The sequence below is a fragment of the Canis lupus genome, chromosome 18, assembly GCF_003254725.2.
Source record: "Canis lupus dingo isolate Sandy chromosome 18, ASM325472v2, whole genome shotgun sequence".
Classification (NCBI taxonomy): Eukaryota; Metazoa; Chordata; class Mammalia; order Carnivora; family Canidae; genus Canis; species Canis lupus.
This window is the reverse complement of record NC_064260.1, coordinates 35,062,163-35,079,649: the sequence shown is the minus strand read 5'-3', so window position 1 is coordinate 35,079,649 and position 17,487 is coordinate 35,062,163. Positions and strand designations below refer to the sequence as shown.

The 17,487-nt window shown below is 46.2% G+C and overlaps 1 protein-coding gene across 9 annotated transcripts in view; it reads right to left on the bottom strand.

The window, feature by feature from the left end:
* Nucleotides 1–558: 558 nt before the first annotated feature.
* WT1 (WT1 transcription factor) overlaps nucleotides 559–17,487 on the bottom strand; it is a 48,768-nt gene continuing 31,839 nt past the window's right edge. For 7 of the 9 annotated variants that reach the window (XM_035701472.2, XM_049096573.1, XM_025452398.3 and 4 more), the window contains 5 exons: nucleotides 13,171–13,267; nucleotides 9,386–9,536; nucleotides 5,425–5,514; nucleotides 4,651–4,743; nucleotides 559–1,959 (listed from right to left, as the gene is read on the bottom strand). In XM_035701472.2, coding sequence (XP_035557365.1) covers nucleotides 1,838–1,959; nucleotides 4,651–4,743; nucleotides 5,425–5,514; nucleotides 9,386–9,536; nucleotides 13,171–13,267 — 553 coding nt within the window. In that variant the 3' untranslated portion in view covers nucleotides 559–1,837. The remainder of the gene's footprint in view (nucleotides 1,960–4,650; nucleotides 4,744–5,424; nucleotides 5,515–9,385; nucleotides 9,537–13,170; nucleotides 13,268–17,487) is intronic. The other 2 variants (XM_049096572.1, XM_025452399.2) reach the window with 1 other exon arrangement.

Here is a 17,487-nt window from a genome sequence, read left to right as displayed (position 1 = left end):
TACACCCGAAAGACCATACACCAGAACCAGAGAGAGAGTTTATAGTTTATATATAATGCTTTTACATTTGCTTTTACACTCGGCTGCCCTGGAAAGTCTAAGTAGTTTTCGGCCTGCTGAGCTGATTTATGGTAACTACAGCTGACAACTCAGTTGGGCTAGGTGTTCAGCCTATGGCCTCCTGATTGCACTACGTATCTGTGAACTTTCCAGAAAAGACCAGTTACCACTAGCATCCCTATTCTCTTTTGCTGGAGCTGGAATAACAAGTGATACAAGGATAGCCTGACTAAAATAAACCCTCAAACATGCTTCCCACCATGCCGGCCACAAACCCAGCTGACCACAGCATGAACACGATCCCTTTATGATGCCGGCGGCTTCCAGGATGGATAACTGCGCCTCCTGAGTTTCGACAGAGAGAAACAGCTAGGAGCCAGGACCTGGAGAGACTACACTAGTGATCTTCGACGTCCCGTAGCATCTTTTTTACCTATTTAAGACAGTCTCAACTGTTCTTGAGATTTGAACACAATACAGCTGATACAACCTTGCCACTTTCCTTTTGAATAGACTTTAATTGAGAGCGAAGTGAAAAATGCAGGTTACATTTTTAGTGTTATCATTGATACGTTGTAAGATCAACACCAAAACAGTGATGCATCTAACATTTATACATTTCCTAATTTTAGTTGTCAAAGAGCAAATCATTATCAGATATATATATTTACATAATTTCAAGCAACAGTAAATAATAAACACCCTCCTTTAAGCACACACATGCACACGCACATACACACACACACACCCAACCACCTTTAAACAATGGATTTCCTCACACTAGTGAGTCTCATTTTGTCACATACACCGGTAGACTCAGAGTTACTTAAGAACAGTCTTATCAATGGACATCCTGGACCAGCCCAATTTTCTCCTAGAATCACTTTAATTTTTACAACTTGAAGCCACATAACCAGCGTGGTCAGTACACTCTAAGGACACCCCAGATGATAAAAATGAATTCCACTTCTTTTGTGTGAGGACATATGCATGTCTCTGAAGATGCATGTGATTTACAACTCAAAAAAAGTCGAAAATACCACCAAAATCTCAGCTCTTCAAACACAGTTTCTTAACAGCACTGTGCTAAATGTTAACACCGAATTAGCTGAACGGAAGGATTCTTCTCGATATCTCTACAGAGGTACTGGTTAGTCCTGATGCTTTCTTCAGCTGCTTGGAACGCACAAGTTTTCAAAGCTGCCTGGTGGTGCTACATCCTGCCTTCCAGGTTAGCAGCCTGCCTAACCTCCGGAATGTCGGACGGGACTCACCCCCAGTGCCTTGCTCTCTGATTTATTTCTTGCTGTTAGTAAATGGAAACCATGACAAAGTTTACATTAGCAGACACATACACATGCCCTGGCCTATAAATATTCTATGATGGAAAATGGTACAATGACTCCATTCCTAGTGAAAAGGAGCATAAAAGGAGAGGGGCAGGGGGGGGGGGGGACATGATCCACAGTGGCTCTTCTTACAGTGGAAAATCCAGACCAAATGGCAGAGGTGGGCTTTTAACTAACCGGACATCGTTAGCCACTTCTCTCCAGGGCCTTGGAGTCAACTAAAAGCAAGCAAAGCAGAGCCCAACTCCTCCGGGCAAACCTGGTAGGATCCAGTCGTACAGGCATCTTGTCTCGGAAGCCGGATGAAGAAGATCACCTGCCATTTCCTTCTTAGAGAGGTGAGTGAGGAGGAATTCTAAAGTCAGATTTGAAAGTAGTTCACACACTGTCCTGCCTGGGACACAGAACTGTCCCCGGGTCGGACCCCCTCAAAGCGCCAGCTGGAGTTTGGTCATGTTTCTCTGGTGCATGTTGTGATGACGGACTAATTCGTCTGACCGGGCAAACTTTTTCTGACAACTGGGCCACCGACAGCTGAAGGGCTTTTCACCTGTTGACACAATTGCCAGTCAGAGACACTTGCAGTGGAGAGGCCGGGCACAAGTTCAACTATCAAAAGCCTGAGTTAAATCATCCCAAGGCACCCACTCTCGGTTCCCTCTAGCTCTTGCCCTAGGCTCACAAATCGGGCTCATCTCATGGGCAGCCTTGAAATGGAAGCCCCTCTGGGCCCTTAAGGATTACACTACTGTAGAAAGTATAAAATATTCCCTATGTCAGAGGCCTAGGGAAATGGCAGAGAAGGAAAAAGTCTAGTTAATCAGAGTGTCTGGGTAATTCATATGTAATCGAGGGGAAAACACTTGTTTTAACCTTTGCTGTTGGACTATTTTTTTTGTGAACTGCATACACGTTTCCCCTCGGCTGTCTTCACAGGGAATTGAGCTTAACTGGGCTGCGAAGAGTCAGGATCATCACCCTGGATATTACTGATTGGTTGTCCTCCAGTATTAGAGCTTGACTGTAACTTTAATATCTTTGTCCGTGTGGATATTTGGGGGGGGGCTGGGTATTTTAAAATAATTCATGGATACCAGTGTGCAGGATATTTGCTTCTTTTACCTTCAAGTGTTGCTGAGAGCTTAATCCCTGGTTCTAGGTGAGGCATGGTTTTCAGATTTTTAACAAGCCTGCCGTAAGATCGAGACCTCTCCATCTAAGGAGTTCTCAGAAGTTCCTTCCAAGCCTCATTCTGGATGAGGAGGATAATTAGCATTTATGAAATGCCTAATTTACGCCCAGCCTTGTTGGGTATCATCTACATACGCTATTTCTTGTGTTCCTTACAACAGCCTTGTAAGAGAAGCGTTGGTATCCCCATTCTAGAGAGGAGGCTAAACAGCTAGTGAGGGCAGACCCAAGCAGGATGTCCATCCAGGTCTATGCCAAAGCCCATGCGCTTGGCATTATCCGGCCTCCGAGGCCTGGCCCTAATGGGAATAGAGGCGTGGCTTTATCCTAAGTAAAAATGCCACAGGAGCCAATCTCTGTACCATCAGGGAGATCTTCCCAGGGTATCGCTGGCCCCCCACTTTGCCTCCTCTGAGAGCTAGTGGTTGGGACAAGCAGGGAGGAATGTCCCAGAGGAGGAGCTGTCCCAAGGTCACAAGGGGAGTGACCCAAGATAGGGTAAAAGCGTCTGCCAGTGACAAGGGCCATTTTGCGCATACGCAGGTATGTCCGGGGTTGGAGGACAAGGGGGTTGGGACACCAGGCATGATAACTTTCTCACCAATTTATGAGCTCAAGAATAAGAAAAAGAAGAAACTGGGCAGCCTGGGTGGCTCAGCGGTTTAGCGCTGCCTTCAGCCCAGAGTGGGATCCTGGGGACCCAGGATCGAGTCCCACTTCAGGCTCCCCGCATGGAGCCTGCTTCTCCCTCTGCCTGTGTCTCTGTGTCTCTCATGAATAAATAAAATCTTTAAAAAAATAAAAAAAATAAAAAGAAGAAACACCAGAGGCACTTGAGTAGAGCAAAAGAGATGCCCGTCCCACCAACTCTGGGGCACAGGTGCCTTGGCCCTGTCTGTAAACGCAGCCTATTTGGGCTGAGTCTGCAACTGCACGGGGGCTGGTGACCTCATGTTTTCCTTCACCTCCTGCTCACTGTTCCTCTGCTCTTCCCAATCTGGCTCCTGGCCCCCCACCTCCACCCCCAGCCGTGCTGTCAAAGGTCACCTTCTAATGGACTAAGCCCAACCCCTTCTCCTGGTGGTCATCACTTTCCTCAGTGTCTTGGTGGCACTCGGCTTTCCTGACCTTGGCTCTCTTCCTGATTCCTATCCTCCCTGGGCTGTAAGACAAACCTAGGCTCTCTCTCTTTCTCTCTCTCTTTCTCTCTCTCTCTCTCAAGAAGGAAGGCTGTGGGACACGGTGGGCTGGGAACAGAAGGAATTGGGTTTGCTACTTACAAGCTTTGGGACTGTAAACAAGTCATTTCATCACCTCAGTCTCCTCATCTCAGAAATGGGGATAAAACATGCCTACCCTTTTCTTACAAGGGTGTCACAAAGAGACAGCAAGATAACCCTAAGCCTCTTTCTACAGGTAGAAAATACACAACAAAGGTGGTGCCATTTTCATTATGAATCACACCAGGCTTGTGAAGAAGCAAGAAACATCCATCGACCAGTAAATAAATGTCCTATTCCCCTGTCTATACGAGTACAAAGGAAATAATATCCATCTGCTGATACGAGTCTAGCAGACACCATGTCTGCTCTGGGGACATCAACTTTTAGCACAGCAAGGATTCAACATCTCTGAAAATAGTGTCATGAAATGTGAGCTCTCCAAAAAATAAGTATTTGGCTTGGGAGAATTTCTGCTGTTTTTCTGTAAGGTTGATTATCATATCAAAACTGAGTGACACAATGTGAGGGAGCCAACTGGGAACAGCAGGGACCTAGCTCATCTCTTCCTTTCAAATTTGATGCTCACAGTAAGAGTTCTTTTCACACGTCCCTCCTCCAGCTTTATGGTTCCCCCCACCAATCCCTTCTGAAACAATATTATTATTTAAAGATAGCCATGCACTGTTCTTTCTCCCCACCCACTCTAAAGCCTGCTCAGAACTTCTACACTAATCTTTTTCCCCATCTCTCTCATCACAAACAACTTCATTCAACAACATTTTTTTAAAAAAATAATGAAAAATAAATGTGAAGAAAAGTTTACGCACTTGTTTTACCTGTATGAGTCCTGGTGTGGGTCTTCAGGTGGTCAGACCGGGAGAACTTTCGCTGACAAGTTTTACACTGGAATGGTTTCACACCTAAATGGACAGAGAAGGTCTAGCCGCAGCCCTAACAATGTGGGAGCATAACGAGGCCCACAGGGCCAGCTTCCTGGTGGCCGGAGGAGCCGGACGTTTCCAGGCACCTGTGATGATGTCTGCCTCGCCCGCAGGTTTCCCCAACACCCCAGGCCTGGTACAAACCACCTAATGCTGCAGTGTAATCCCTGAAGACCTGCTTCTGTCTGGGGAACAACTCTTCCCTAACCACAAACATCCAGCTTCCCACCAGTCTCAGCTGTGTCCAAGACTGAAAAAGTGAATCACACCCTACAAACCGGATTGTGTTCTCCACCACCCTGTTCTTTACCACTACTAGTGTATCATCAGCAAATTGCTAGCGGGATCCCACTGTTCTGTGGTTTGCAGGAGAAACAGGGGATGTTTCCTTTCCTTTTCTTTCTTTCTTTCTTTCTTTCTTTCTTTCTTTCTTTCTTTCTTTCTTTCTTTTCTTTCTTTTCTTTCTTTCTTTTTTCTTCTTTCCCTTAAGAAAAGGAAAATCTCTGGAGATTGGGGGGGCGGGGGGGGAGGCACGATTATCGGGAAAAGCTAAGCAAATGGCTAACCCTCTCACATCCATATTCAACCGCAAAGAGAATCACGAAATCAAGTGCGACCCAAGAGAATGTACTGGCAGCAATGAGAAGCGAGCCTACAAACCTGTGTGTCTCCTTTGGTGTCTTTTGAGCTGGTCTGAACGAGAAAACCTTCGTTCACAGTCCTTGAAGTCACACTGGTACGGTTTCTCACCTTGGGGAAGACACATATTCCATTTGAAAATGATGCCAGAAATGGGGATCTCATTAAAGCCGAGCTCTCCTCCTGGGACCGTGGGATCCCCAAACGCCTAAGGCACTCTGGCAGACCTCGTCAGGGGGGTGCTGCCGACAGCAACGAGAGGCTAAGGGCCCTCCTGTGCGCAGGCTCCTGGCCAGTGGGTGTACAAGAGAGGACTGGGTGGATGAGGATGGTCCCTAACCTCTGGGTTGTGAGTAGACGGGAGCTCAGGTTCTGAAGTCTCACTAGGGTCACATCCAGCTCTGCCACTTAAAGCTCTGGGCAGGTGCCATTTCCTTGTTGAGAAATGGGGCCCCAAATCTCACAACTTCAAAGGATTTACGAACAGACGAAACCAGGCCATCCACATTAAGGGCTTAGCCCAGGGTCTGGCACAGAGGCACTGCTCCAAAAACACTGGTAGAGAATCTTTAGACAAATAATAAACCAAAGAAGTCTTAACTCTCAAACGGAGTTGGGAGGCAATTCTGGGATGGATACGCCTTGGAGCTGGCCCCATGAAATAAGTGTCCTATGTTCCATGGCGTAAAGATGTGATGTTCTCTGCTACTGACTTCTCATCCCTGAATCAAGCATAAACAGCGCCATGGTTGTGAGACACTCAAGTTAAACCAGGAACCAAAATAGTTAGGAAGGTTTTGGTATCCTTTTATCCGAGAGTAGTCAGGAGTGGGATTACACAACTTTCTGCCTCAGAATGGAGAAGCCCCACCCCTATGCTTGCTGGAGAAAATTCAGCCATGAGTGCAACTGAGCAACCTTGGGCCTTCCCACCTTCTTATGAGAACTCTGAGTCACCAGTATTCTGGGATGGAGAGCAAACTATTTGAGGCCAGTTGTTCTTTCTGCTGCAAGGCATTCCCTAGTTGCCTTTCCGGCCTCATACCCTCCTCTATTTCCCTGATAAATCTGTATTCCCGCTATACCAGAGCTCAGCATTCCCCAAACTGCCTTGCAGTTCGCTCACACCAAATGCCCTTTGTCCCTATCTCCACATTTTCCTCCCACAAAAAAAGTCTACTGTATGTCTCTCACCAATGCCACCTGCTTCCTCTGCATATGCCTTCTTGGACATTTCATGTTCAGACTGAAAGCCCTTCCTTGCCTCAGTACGGGATTTGTTCCGGAATATCTAACATTGTAGGCTACGTCCAGGGCTACCTTCCTCCGTGGGCTGGAAAATTCTGAGGGCAGGAGCCTTTCCTTAACTTTGTATTTATATCTGGCTCAGTGCCTTACATTCCACCAATCCTACTCGGTCTAATTTCTTTTCTCTGCCTTTCTGCTTCTGCTCCTTCTTTACTTCCTCTACTGCACTCTACCAACCCTTGGATGGTTAGCCAAGCCCTTCCTCCTTCTGGGATGATTTTAGCTCACACCAGCAACTCTTCTTGGCTCCTCCAGCCTCGGGTTTAGTACACTGTCATTACTCTCGTGACCCCTTTTCGTTTGTATGTATCCTAGCTCCAAAACAGACTATCAACTCTTTGAGAAGGGGGTTTGTGAATTGGAGTTAAAAGGTATGAATTTGGGCTCTGCTTCCACTATACCCTATCCACCTGGTAACTGGTCAGTGCCTGAGGATTAAATGAAATAATTAATGTAGATAGTCTGGCACCTAAGAGATATTTTATATAAAAGTACTTAATAGAATAGTCTTACTATTATCATACGTAGATAAAAAATGATCGCACTGTTTCAAGAAAAGGGCTGCAGGACTGTGAAATACCAGGCTCCTCTCCTTGTCTTCTGGAAAGAAGAGCTTCTTAAAACCTCCAGCAGGTCTGGGGGTCTTGGCTATCTTGTCCACTGCTTCCCCTTCACACAGACCTCTCCCCCTCACTGCTTGTTAAGTGCCTCTTCTCCATCAAAGGTTTCTAAAACCGTATTTCCTTCACTGTATTCCCTTGCGTTTCTCCAGCCACAGTTTTACTTTATTATTTTCTTTATAACCTTTACAGACACTTTTCAAAGGATCCCATTTGGGGAACCATGTAAAAATATAATGGGCCTCTAGGTGTCTCATCTTTAGCCTCAAAGCATGTGGTCTACTGAGTGCAAACTCAGGTTTATAAGAGAACTGCATCCTCCAGACACAACTTAGCAAAGTTCAACGATCCAGAGAGATCTAAACGTGGCTCACTCTCCTTTTCAGCTTCTCCAAAGCAAAATAAGCAGTAATAACAAAATAGTAAGGGTAATTATAATAATGAAACTGTCTTTCCAGTTACCAAAGACAACAACAAATAAACAAACAAAAAACCCCAGCACCGGCTCCCCTTTAGGAAAGCCTGTGTTTTGCACTGCTTCCCTGCAATGGAGACCCAACTACGCTCCCATTCAGTGCCCACAAGGCCAAGAGCAAATGTTTGTGAAATAGCTGTTTATACTCAATGTGGCCAACAACCAGACAAGGCCAATTCTCTTTCCTAGAAGAAGGCAGATCTCATGACCTGTGGGAAAATCCAGTTTTCCTTGATACATCCATCATCAAAAATCATCTTTCTTTTTTTAAGATTGAAAACAAAAATTAAACCAAATCCATTTTCCCATTCCTATCTGGTTGGTTATTACTAACCCAAGCAATCCATCCCGTTTTTCTTTGGGCCATGTCTCTCCTTAAGTCTTACTGACCTTGCCCATCAATCTCTCAAAACCGTCTGATTACCAAGCTCCCAGAACAGGTCCTCTCTCTTTAGAGATGCTACTAGGATTCTAATAGTTACACCACTGTTTATTCAGACCTATAGACATAGGCTACTATACTGGGTGCTTCACATCTAATGCCTTTAATTTAATTTAATTTTTTAAGTTTTTATTAATTTATTCATGAGAGACACAGAGAGAGGCAGAGACATAGGCAGAGGGAGAAGCAGGCTCCATGCAGAGAGCCTGATGCAGGACTCAATCCCAGGACCCCAGAATCATGACCTGAGCCAAAGGCAGAGACAACCACTGAGTCATCCAGGGCGCCCCTAATTTAATTTGGTATTAAAAGTTAATCTAGGGAAGCCCTGGTGGCTCAGTGGTTTAGCGCTGCCTTCAGCCCAGGGCGTGATCCTGGAGACCCGGGATCAAGCCCCACGCTGGGCTCCCTGCATGGAGCCTGCTTCTCCCTCTGCCTGTGTCTCTGAATCTGTGTGTGTGTGTGTGTGTGTGTGTGTCTCATGAATAAATGAATGAAATCTTTTTAAAAATTAAAAATAAAAGTTAATCTAGTCTTGAGGCACCTGGGTGGCTCAGTCAGTTAACTGTCCAACTCTTAATTTCAGCTCAGGTCATGATCTCAGGTGGTGCAATCAAGCCCCACATCAGGCTCCACACTCAGTGTGGAGTCTGTGGGAGATTGTCTCTCTCTCTGCCTCTGCCCCTCCCCGGCTCTTTCTCTCAAAAAAAAAAAAAAATCTAGTCTTAACTATGGTTTAAGGCAGGTATTATCACCTCCATTTTCCTTGAGACAAAATGAAATCCAGAGAGAGGTTAAGTAACTTGCTCAAGGTCTCACCACTTGATCATGAAGCCAGACTTCTAACACAAGCAAGTCTCTTCAGTTCTGTGGAATTCTCTCTCCACCACTCTCCTCTGCTCTTCCTGAAAACAGTTTACTGAATTCTTTATTGAAGGATGGACAGTCAGGATACAAAGTTCCCCACAGCCTTTTTTTTTTTTTTTAATCACATCGGCCAGACCTTTCAAAGCATTACCGACTATCAATCCAAGAAATTTTCCATGTCCTTAGTGGTGTGCCAGCCAAGAGCAGGAGTTCTTGAACCACCTTGCCCAAAGGCCACTGGAAAAGAGGCTGGACGGTGGACACACTTACCAGTGTGCTTCCGGCTGTGCATCTGTAAGTGTGACAGCTTAAAGTATCTCTTATTGCAGCCCGGGTAAGCACACATGAAGGGGCGTTTCTCACTGGTCTCAGATGCTGACCGGACAAGAGTCGGGGCAACTCCAGGCACACGTCGCACATCCTGCAGGCAGAGTGTGAGAGAAATGGAGACTTTAAGCCACATGTGGATATTCATGTCAGTCCTAGGGAAAGTGAGCTTTAGAATATACCCAGAGAAAGGATGACAGATATAAGATCTAAAACCACTCCCATCCACACCCCAGATGCCCACAGCAGACATCACTAATGGATGACAGATCAGGACGTTCTATTGTGCAGCACCCCAATGTCATTACTACTGATCAACCAGAGCTGCTACTTCACTGAAGTCTGTTTGGGGTTGCTGATCCAGAGGATCTGGAAAAGAAATGCTGGGGACTCCAAGAGCTTCCAAGCCATTCTGTATCTCAGCTTCTCCACTTGAGGCAGTGAGGTCTGGAAATTCCAAGTCCCAGATTCTATTTCCTTCCACTTGGATGCACCGGCACATGATCTCAGGCCCAATCTGCCATGTGCGGATAAGCCCTTATTAGAGAAAGATATGGGATCCTCAATGAACCCCAAACTGACCAGACTTTCCATATGGGAATAAATGACAAGGAAGGAGGGACCCCTGGGAATTGGGGGTTTTCTCTGTGATGGGGCTGAAACCACCAGGGCTAATGGTGTAACCAGTGTAATCGCTTAGTAGTAACACCAGAAAACATTGGGTCTGCCTTCCAGGCACTTTCCATCCTTCACTGTTGATTCCCTTTATCTATGGGAGTGGGTATGTGTATGGTCAGTTCTTTATGACAAGGTACTAAGGGGACACGGTGAGGCAAACTCTCCTTCCTGCTCTCAGGATCAACGACTCATAGATGGGTGAACTGAGAGTGCCCGAGGGGCCACCGAATCCTCCTCAGTCTCTTCCAGATGTGCAAGTCAAGACCAAAGAGCATACCCATGTTTGTGTTAAGACCTGGAACTGCCTCTGAGCTTAGCGGTGTCCCTGCCCTGTGCATCTTCCACACCATGCTTACGTTCTAGATTCTACTTCACACTGCCTTGCACTGTGAGATCTTCTTTGAAGAATAAGTACTAAAGTGACATACACATTGCTGTTGATAGGCCACAGTGTCTCAAGGCAAACAGTGGCAAAATTAAATGGTGAGCCAGCTGTGTTTGATTGTCAGACTCTAGGAGAAAACGAGTAGGTAGTGAAACAACACCTGTTAGGTCTGGAGTCTATCAGCAGCCATGACAGTGAGTCTGACAAATGGCTTGGTGGAGATGAAGGCAAAAGGAGCTTTTTTCATTTCCTTTAATTCAATCTATATGTGGCACACACAGCAATGGGATATAAAATCGAGTTGTCAGTCAGTCAAGGATCCTGGTGGAAGATGGTATTTTTTGGAGGAGAGACCAGGATGACTCTTCATGGTACCTCCATCAGATTTTATATTTCTGTAACCCTCACCTTTATTCTCACACTTGGAAGGTTTGGGTTGAGGGAGCACACTGTTCAATCACCACGCTGCTTCTGAAGACATCAATCAGAACCTCTCAGAGCTACCTGCCCCACACATCATGTGGACACCCAGCTCACACACCACTTATTTCTAGGGTACTGACTATTCTGGTGAAAGTACCACTGATGTCACTTGTGTTACAGCCACTGAGTCACAAGTCAAAGTCACAAATGCACACCCTTGGTACCTGCGTGTGGTTCTGACCTCCCAAAAGAGGCTCCGCTGAGGTGGCCTGCCATTGACTTCCCCAAATTCTCCAAAATGTTTACTTTTTCACTTTACTTTCCTCACTCTCCTTGAAGCCCTTCTCCCCCAAACTGTTCACAGCCCTCTGTCTCCCTAAGAAGCAATGCAACATGGTGGTTAAAAACAGGGGTTCTGGGCACACCTCGGTGGCTCAGTGGTTGAGCATCTGCCTTTGGCTCAGGTCATGATCCCAGGTCCTCGGGTCAAGTCCCACATCGGGCTCCCCGTGGGGAGCCTGCTTATCTGTGTCTCTCATGAATAAATAAATCTTAAAAAAAGAAAAAAAAAGAAAAACAAAAACAGGGGTTCCAGAATCAGACAAGACTTGTGTTTAACTAGTTATGTGACTGTGGACAAGTCACTCATCTTCTCTGGAATTCAGTTTCCTCATCCATAAAATGGACATGATGGACCCAGCTGTTAAGATGCACTGAGGATTAACTGGAAAAATAAAATATAGACATGGAAGAAACTTCAGTGCATATTGCTAAGTGACAGAGGGCAGTCTGAAGAAGCTGCATGGTGTGTGATTCCAGCCATAGGGCATTCTGGTAAAAGGCGAAACTGCAGAGTCAGTAAAAAGGTCAGTAGTCCTTTGGGAAGGTGAGAGGGCGGGGAGAGGTGAATAGGTGGACATGGGCATTTTTGTTTTCCAATTGTGAAACTATTCTGTACTAGAATGTGCAGGTCGATACGTGGAATTGTGCATTTAAAGAAAACCCATGGAACTGCACAACACAAGAAATCAACCCTAACATAAACTATGGACTTTCATTAACAATAATGTATCAAAAAGGAACCTTAGGACAAACTGGTAGTTGTGCTGGCAACTTAACTCTTAAATGATTCAGAAATAAGTTATATATACATAAAGAATAATAAAGTGAATGTGGTAAGCTATTAGCAATGAGGAATCTGAATGCAGGTAGCATATCTACTATTTTTAGACTTTTCTGTAAATTTGAAATTATTTCAACTTATACTGAAGTTAAAATGTAAAGATGAAATAGGCATGTTGAGGCAAAAAAGTACAGAGAATAGATTAGCTCTACTATGAATTAAATTATCTTGAAATCTGGAAAAAAAAACAATAATGTATTTTTTTAAAAAAAGGATCAATACCAGCTTATCAACTGTAATAGTGTAGTATACGGAGGCAAGATAATAACAGGGAGGAGAGGGAAGAGGAGGGATATGGGGACTCTTTGTATTTTCTGCAGTTTTTCCCTAAACCCAAAACTGATTTAAGAAATTAAATCTGGGGCAGCCTGGGTGGCTCAGCAGTTTAGCGTCGCCTTCAGCCCAGGGCGTGATCCTGAAGACCCGGGATCGAGTCCCACGTCGGGCTCCCTGCTCGGAGCCTGCTTCTCCCCCTGCCTGTGTCTCTGCCTCTCTCTCTCTCTGTGTGTCTCTCATGAATAAATAAATAAAATCTTAAAAAAAAAAAGAAATTACATTTGTTAAGAGAAAAAGCCCATATATAAAATTCAGCACAGTGCCTGGCATGCAGAAAGCGTCCAGCAGCAACAAGGTAGTGCCGTTATTGTCATTATTTATTATTACTAGTGGAACACTTGGCAAGATCAGAGTCAGCTTCGGGCACCTGACGATGCAGACCAAGTCCAGGGTCCGCTCAGGAAGCCAAGGGTCCAGGTCACCCGTTCCAAGAACTGCATGGCCCACCGGGAAAGGTGAATTAAGCGGTGGACGGGGGAAGGGATGGGATTCCACCAGGAGCTTCTTGGGCTGAGCCAGGGACGTGGCTGTGGTCACAATGACCCACCTGGAGAGGAGGCTGCCCTCTGCCCCGGGGGAAGAGCAGAGGTCCCTATCGTCAGAGGGGCCTGTGATGAGGACAGACTTACCTGGCTGAATGGCCATCAGCAAGGAAGCAAAAGGCTGCTGAGAAGGGAAGGAGGCACTGAGGTCCCCGCCCAGTGATACCCCCCGAGGTCTCACCTGAATGCCCCTGAAGACGCCGTGCGTGTGTATTCTGTACTGGGCGCCGCACAGGATGGGCGTTGTGTGGTTGTCACTCTCATACCCCGTGCCGTGGCTGCAAACACAAAGAACGGACAGCAAGGCTCAGAGGGGTCCGCAGGTGCCATCTGGAAATGTGCATCGGCACCAGAAAGAAGGTCTTTAAAAGGCTCACGGGACAACAACAGTTGGTTGTCTGCATCCCTCCACCTGGGCTGTTCTGGAAACAGGACCCTGTGCGGGGCAGGGCCGCTCAACCCTGGGGTCACCACCACGCAGCCCGCCCTACGCTCAGGTTCTCACTGGCCGGCCTTCTGGGTCTCTGCCTCTCCGACAGGCTGGGAAAAGTCACAGGGGCAGGATTTCATCCCCAGCAAGTTGTTTACCCTCTAGCCAGCCGAACTGACAGCTGCGAATATCTCAGGAATGAGCAGATACCTCAAGTTTCACATTAAGTGCAATGGATTTTTGTCGGCACCTCATGACTCAGTTTTTACCAGATAGCACGGAGAAAGTGATGACACAGAAGAAATGTCACATTCTCAGACGTGGGGATTACACATCTGTGGCCCTGCTCCACTTAACCTACAGATCAGTTTTCCAGATCGACTTAACTCTTTGCAGCCAACCGGTGCCACCACTGGACACTGGATAATCCTACCCAGCGTTGGAGTGGCTGGTCCTCTAGCTGGTGCTCAGGTTGATCCTGGACAGCTTGCGAGGGCTGAGGGATGTGGATTGCTGAAGAGAATACCTCGGAGGCAGTGAATCCTCTAAAAGTATTCTCTCCTTTAGGTAAAAGCTGGTATCTATTCTGCAGTTATTTTACTTCCAAATGAGGCAGAGCAAGGATTCTTATCTGCATGGGAAGCACGGTATAATCGCATCTAGAATCAGCACAGGGAGCTCTTATGAAATGCCTCCGTAAAATGGTGCAGCTGCTTTGGAAAATGTCTGGCAGTTCCTCAAAAGATGAGACCTAAAGTTACAATATGACCCAGGAATCCTACTTCTAGGTATATTCCCAGGAGAAACGAAAACCTGTATCTGCACATCAACTTGTACACATTGTTCATGAGCAGCATTATTCGTAATAGCCAATAAGTGGAACCAACCCAAATGCCCATCAGCTGATGAACGGATGAACGAATTATAGTATATTCATAAAAGGGGACATTATTTGGCAATAAAGAGGTAGGAAGTACTGATACATGATGATGTGGGCAAACCCTGACAACAGGGGAGTGAAAGAAGTCGGCCACAGAGGACACACCTACTGTGTGATTCCATTTAACCGAAACGTCCAGAAAGCGCAAATTATGTAGAGACAGAAAGTGGATTGGGGATCGGCTGCCTAGGACCCGTGAAGTTGGGGGAACGGGGGAGTGACTGCTGAGAATGTCCTAAAGTTGTGGGAATGGTCGTACAACTCTGCGAATATACTAAAAACCACTGATCTGTATACTCCAAACTGACAGTATGTGGAATTTATAAAGCTGCTTTACAAAATTAACTCTGGGGAATAATGGGTTCCTTCCATGCACGATTGTTTTTTGTTTGTTTGTTTGTTTTTTGGTTTGGTTTGGTTTGGTTTGGTTTGGTTTGGTTTTCTCAAGCCTCCAGGTGTCACTAACTTGCTGTCAGGGCCGAGAACCTCCACCCTCTGCCTCTGTTCCTCTAGAGAGGCCAGGGGTCCCAGTGCAGGAAGCAGGTAGCTTGGCTGCTCAGCCCACTCCATAGTGTGGGGAAACCCTGGGGCCGGCTCCACCTCCCACTTCCCCAGGGGAGACAATTCCTGGAGGGGAAGGCTGTGTGCCAGGACAACTGACATGTCCACACGTCCCATGGCCACAGCAGCTATGGGATGCATCACATTTAATTCTGGCTCCAAGCTTTCTAGAAAGAATCGCCTGTCTCCCTTGCAGAGATCAGTGACAGCAGTTTGGGGAACTCGGTGGCAGTTCTGCTCCCTTTAACCTACTACACTTCATCTCTACATCCTCCAGGTGATTTTTGACATATCTGGGGGGCAGGGTCCCAAAGAGCCAAGCCAGGGTTAAATGCGCAAAAATTGGGAAGAAATGCCAAATCCAGATAACATCTGCCTCTCTGAACCATACAAGGTACTTGCCCAGAAAGAGGCCAGGTCTGCCTTACAATTATGCTACAGAGACAGTGGGGGTGTAAGAGCTGATGACAGTGGCGTGTGGTAGCAGAGAGAGGACAAGGCAAGAATGACACCGCCAGAACATTCTGCCTTGAGGGCTGTGAAGACATGCTGCCTCTGCTTGCTTTAGTCCTCTGCATGGAGCCAGAAGGTGACATGTTTTCTAAGGCTGAGGGATCTCTAGGGACACAACAGAAATCTGAATTATTTTAAAGGGGAAGAATTAGGGATCTCTAGCCTTGGCAGCTATTCTCCGGATTTGATATTACTTGGGTTCCTGGAGGGCATAGGTAACAGACTTTCCTCAAAATACTTGTCCCAGGAAATGAGGCGCCGCACTACTCAAAGGTAATGACATGATCCTCAGAGCCAGATGCAACCAACACACTAAAGAAGCACCCAGAAACAAGACTGTACCTGCCAAACACGCCCCTAGGTTCTCCTATCAGGTCTGTGAACAAAAACTACAGCTGGGCCTGCCGGCTGGCTTTGATGTCTCCAAAAGACAAACACATCAGTGCAATTCCACGCTGAGGAAACCCCGCAACCCAACGTTCTTCCCAACGTGGTCTGCCCAGAACACTGAGTACAACACATAGGCATCCTGGTGTCTGCCAGGACGGCTGACATGTCCACACGTCCCACAGCCACAGCAGCTGGAGGGTGAGTAAGCTGCTCTCTGGATAAGTAAAGGAAAGCAGATCAGTGGTCTTGGGACCATATACTAACATGTGGCGAAGGCATCTACTCCAACCCTCATTTGAAAGCTCCTGGAGCTCATCTTCAACAGTTGGACAATACAACTGGTGGTAAGTTTTTAGGGCAGCCCACTCCAGTTGGGGGAGTGCTTTAATTGTGAGGAAAGGCCTTTCTAGGCCAAGCTGAAATCTGCCTCCTCCCCTCTGTCTTCTGGAGAACCAGAGTATTCGTGTTTTACAGCCACCTGTATATCTCCTCTGCTCTGCAGTAAACTCGGCCTCAAAGACAGAGACCAACCTGCTCCTCTGTATCCTCTCAGCTCAGAGACCAAAGTAAGGTGCACAGCCTGTAAATGTTCCATGAGAAGGACTGAAGCTAACTCCTCTTCCACACGACGGCCCTTCAGGTATTGGAAGACAGCTTTCCAGGGCACAGAGCTGCAGTTCTCTCAGTGATTACAACACACACTGGTGTCTGATTCCTTTCCCATCCATATCATCCTCTTCTTGATTCCCTTCCTTTGTTAACTCTCTCTCAACTTTTGGGCTTAAAATGGATCCTAGTGGCCCCAGAAGAGTGCTACTATAAGGGAGGGGGGAAGGAGGGCCATCCATAAACACAAAAATCTTAAGAATTGAGGAATTTGCATAAGTGCATAAGACCAAAGAGTACATGCCTCACCCAAGGGATTCCATCGCATTGTTCAAAACCAGTATCCAGTCAAACACAACACAATGCATTAGGCTCACAGGCTGTCAGGGCTCCACGAACACATCTAAGAGCATATCACTTTGTAGCACACAGGTCACAGTGGTCTTCCCCAGTCAAATAGAATCCTCAGCGTCCAAGAAAGCATGAACTGCAATTAAGGCATGTATCTCCAACCCTGCGCTTGAACATGACTTCTTTAACTGCAGTTCAAGACTACACATCCTTCTTACTTAATTTATTTTTTTTACATTTTTAAAATTTAAATTCAATTTGCCAACATGTAACACCCCGTGCTCATCCCATCAAGTGCCCGTCACCCAGTTAAAAATGTCACATTTACCCTTTAAATTCCATTTCATTTCTTTTAGCAAGTCATTCCCAACCGTTGAAATCTTTTTTGACTCAATTTAGCTTCCAAAATATTTGCTTTCCATCCCATTTCGTATCATCTCCACCTTTGGAAACCATCTTTTCTGTGTTGCTATTTTTTTTAAATGCTGTTGTGGGGAACTATTATATTTACAATACACGTAATTGTTCTCTAGTATTCAGGATGTGACCAGATTCTAGAAGGTCTCTCTCTGTGGCAACCTGGGGGAAGCCATCATAGAGAATTTAGTCATTTTGATGGGCAAATATCATCAGCAGAGGTTCATCTGAAACAAAATGGCTCAGGATGATGACAGCTGCCCTTGGAACAATAGCCACTGTTAATACCA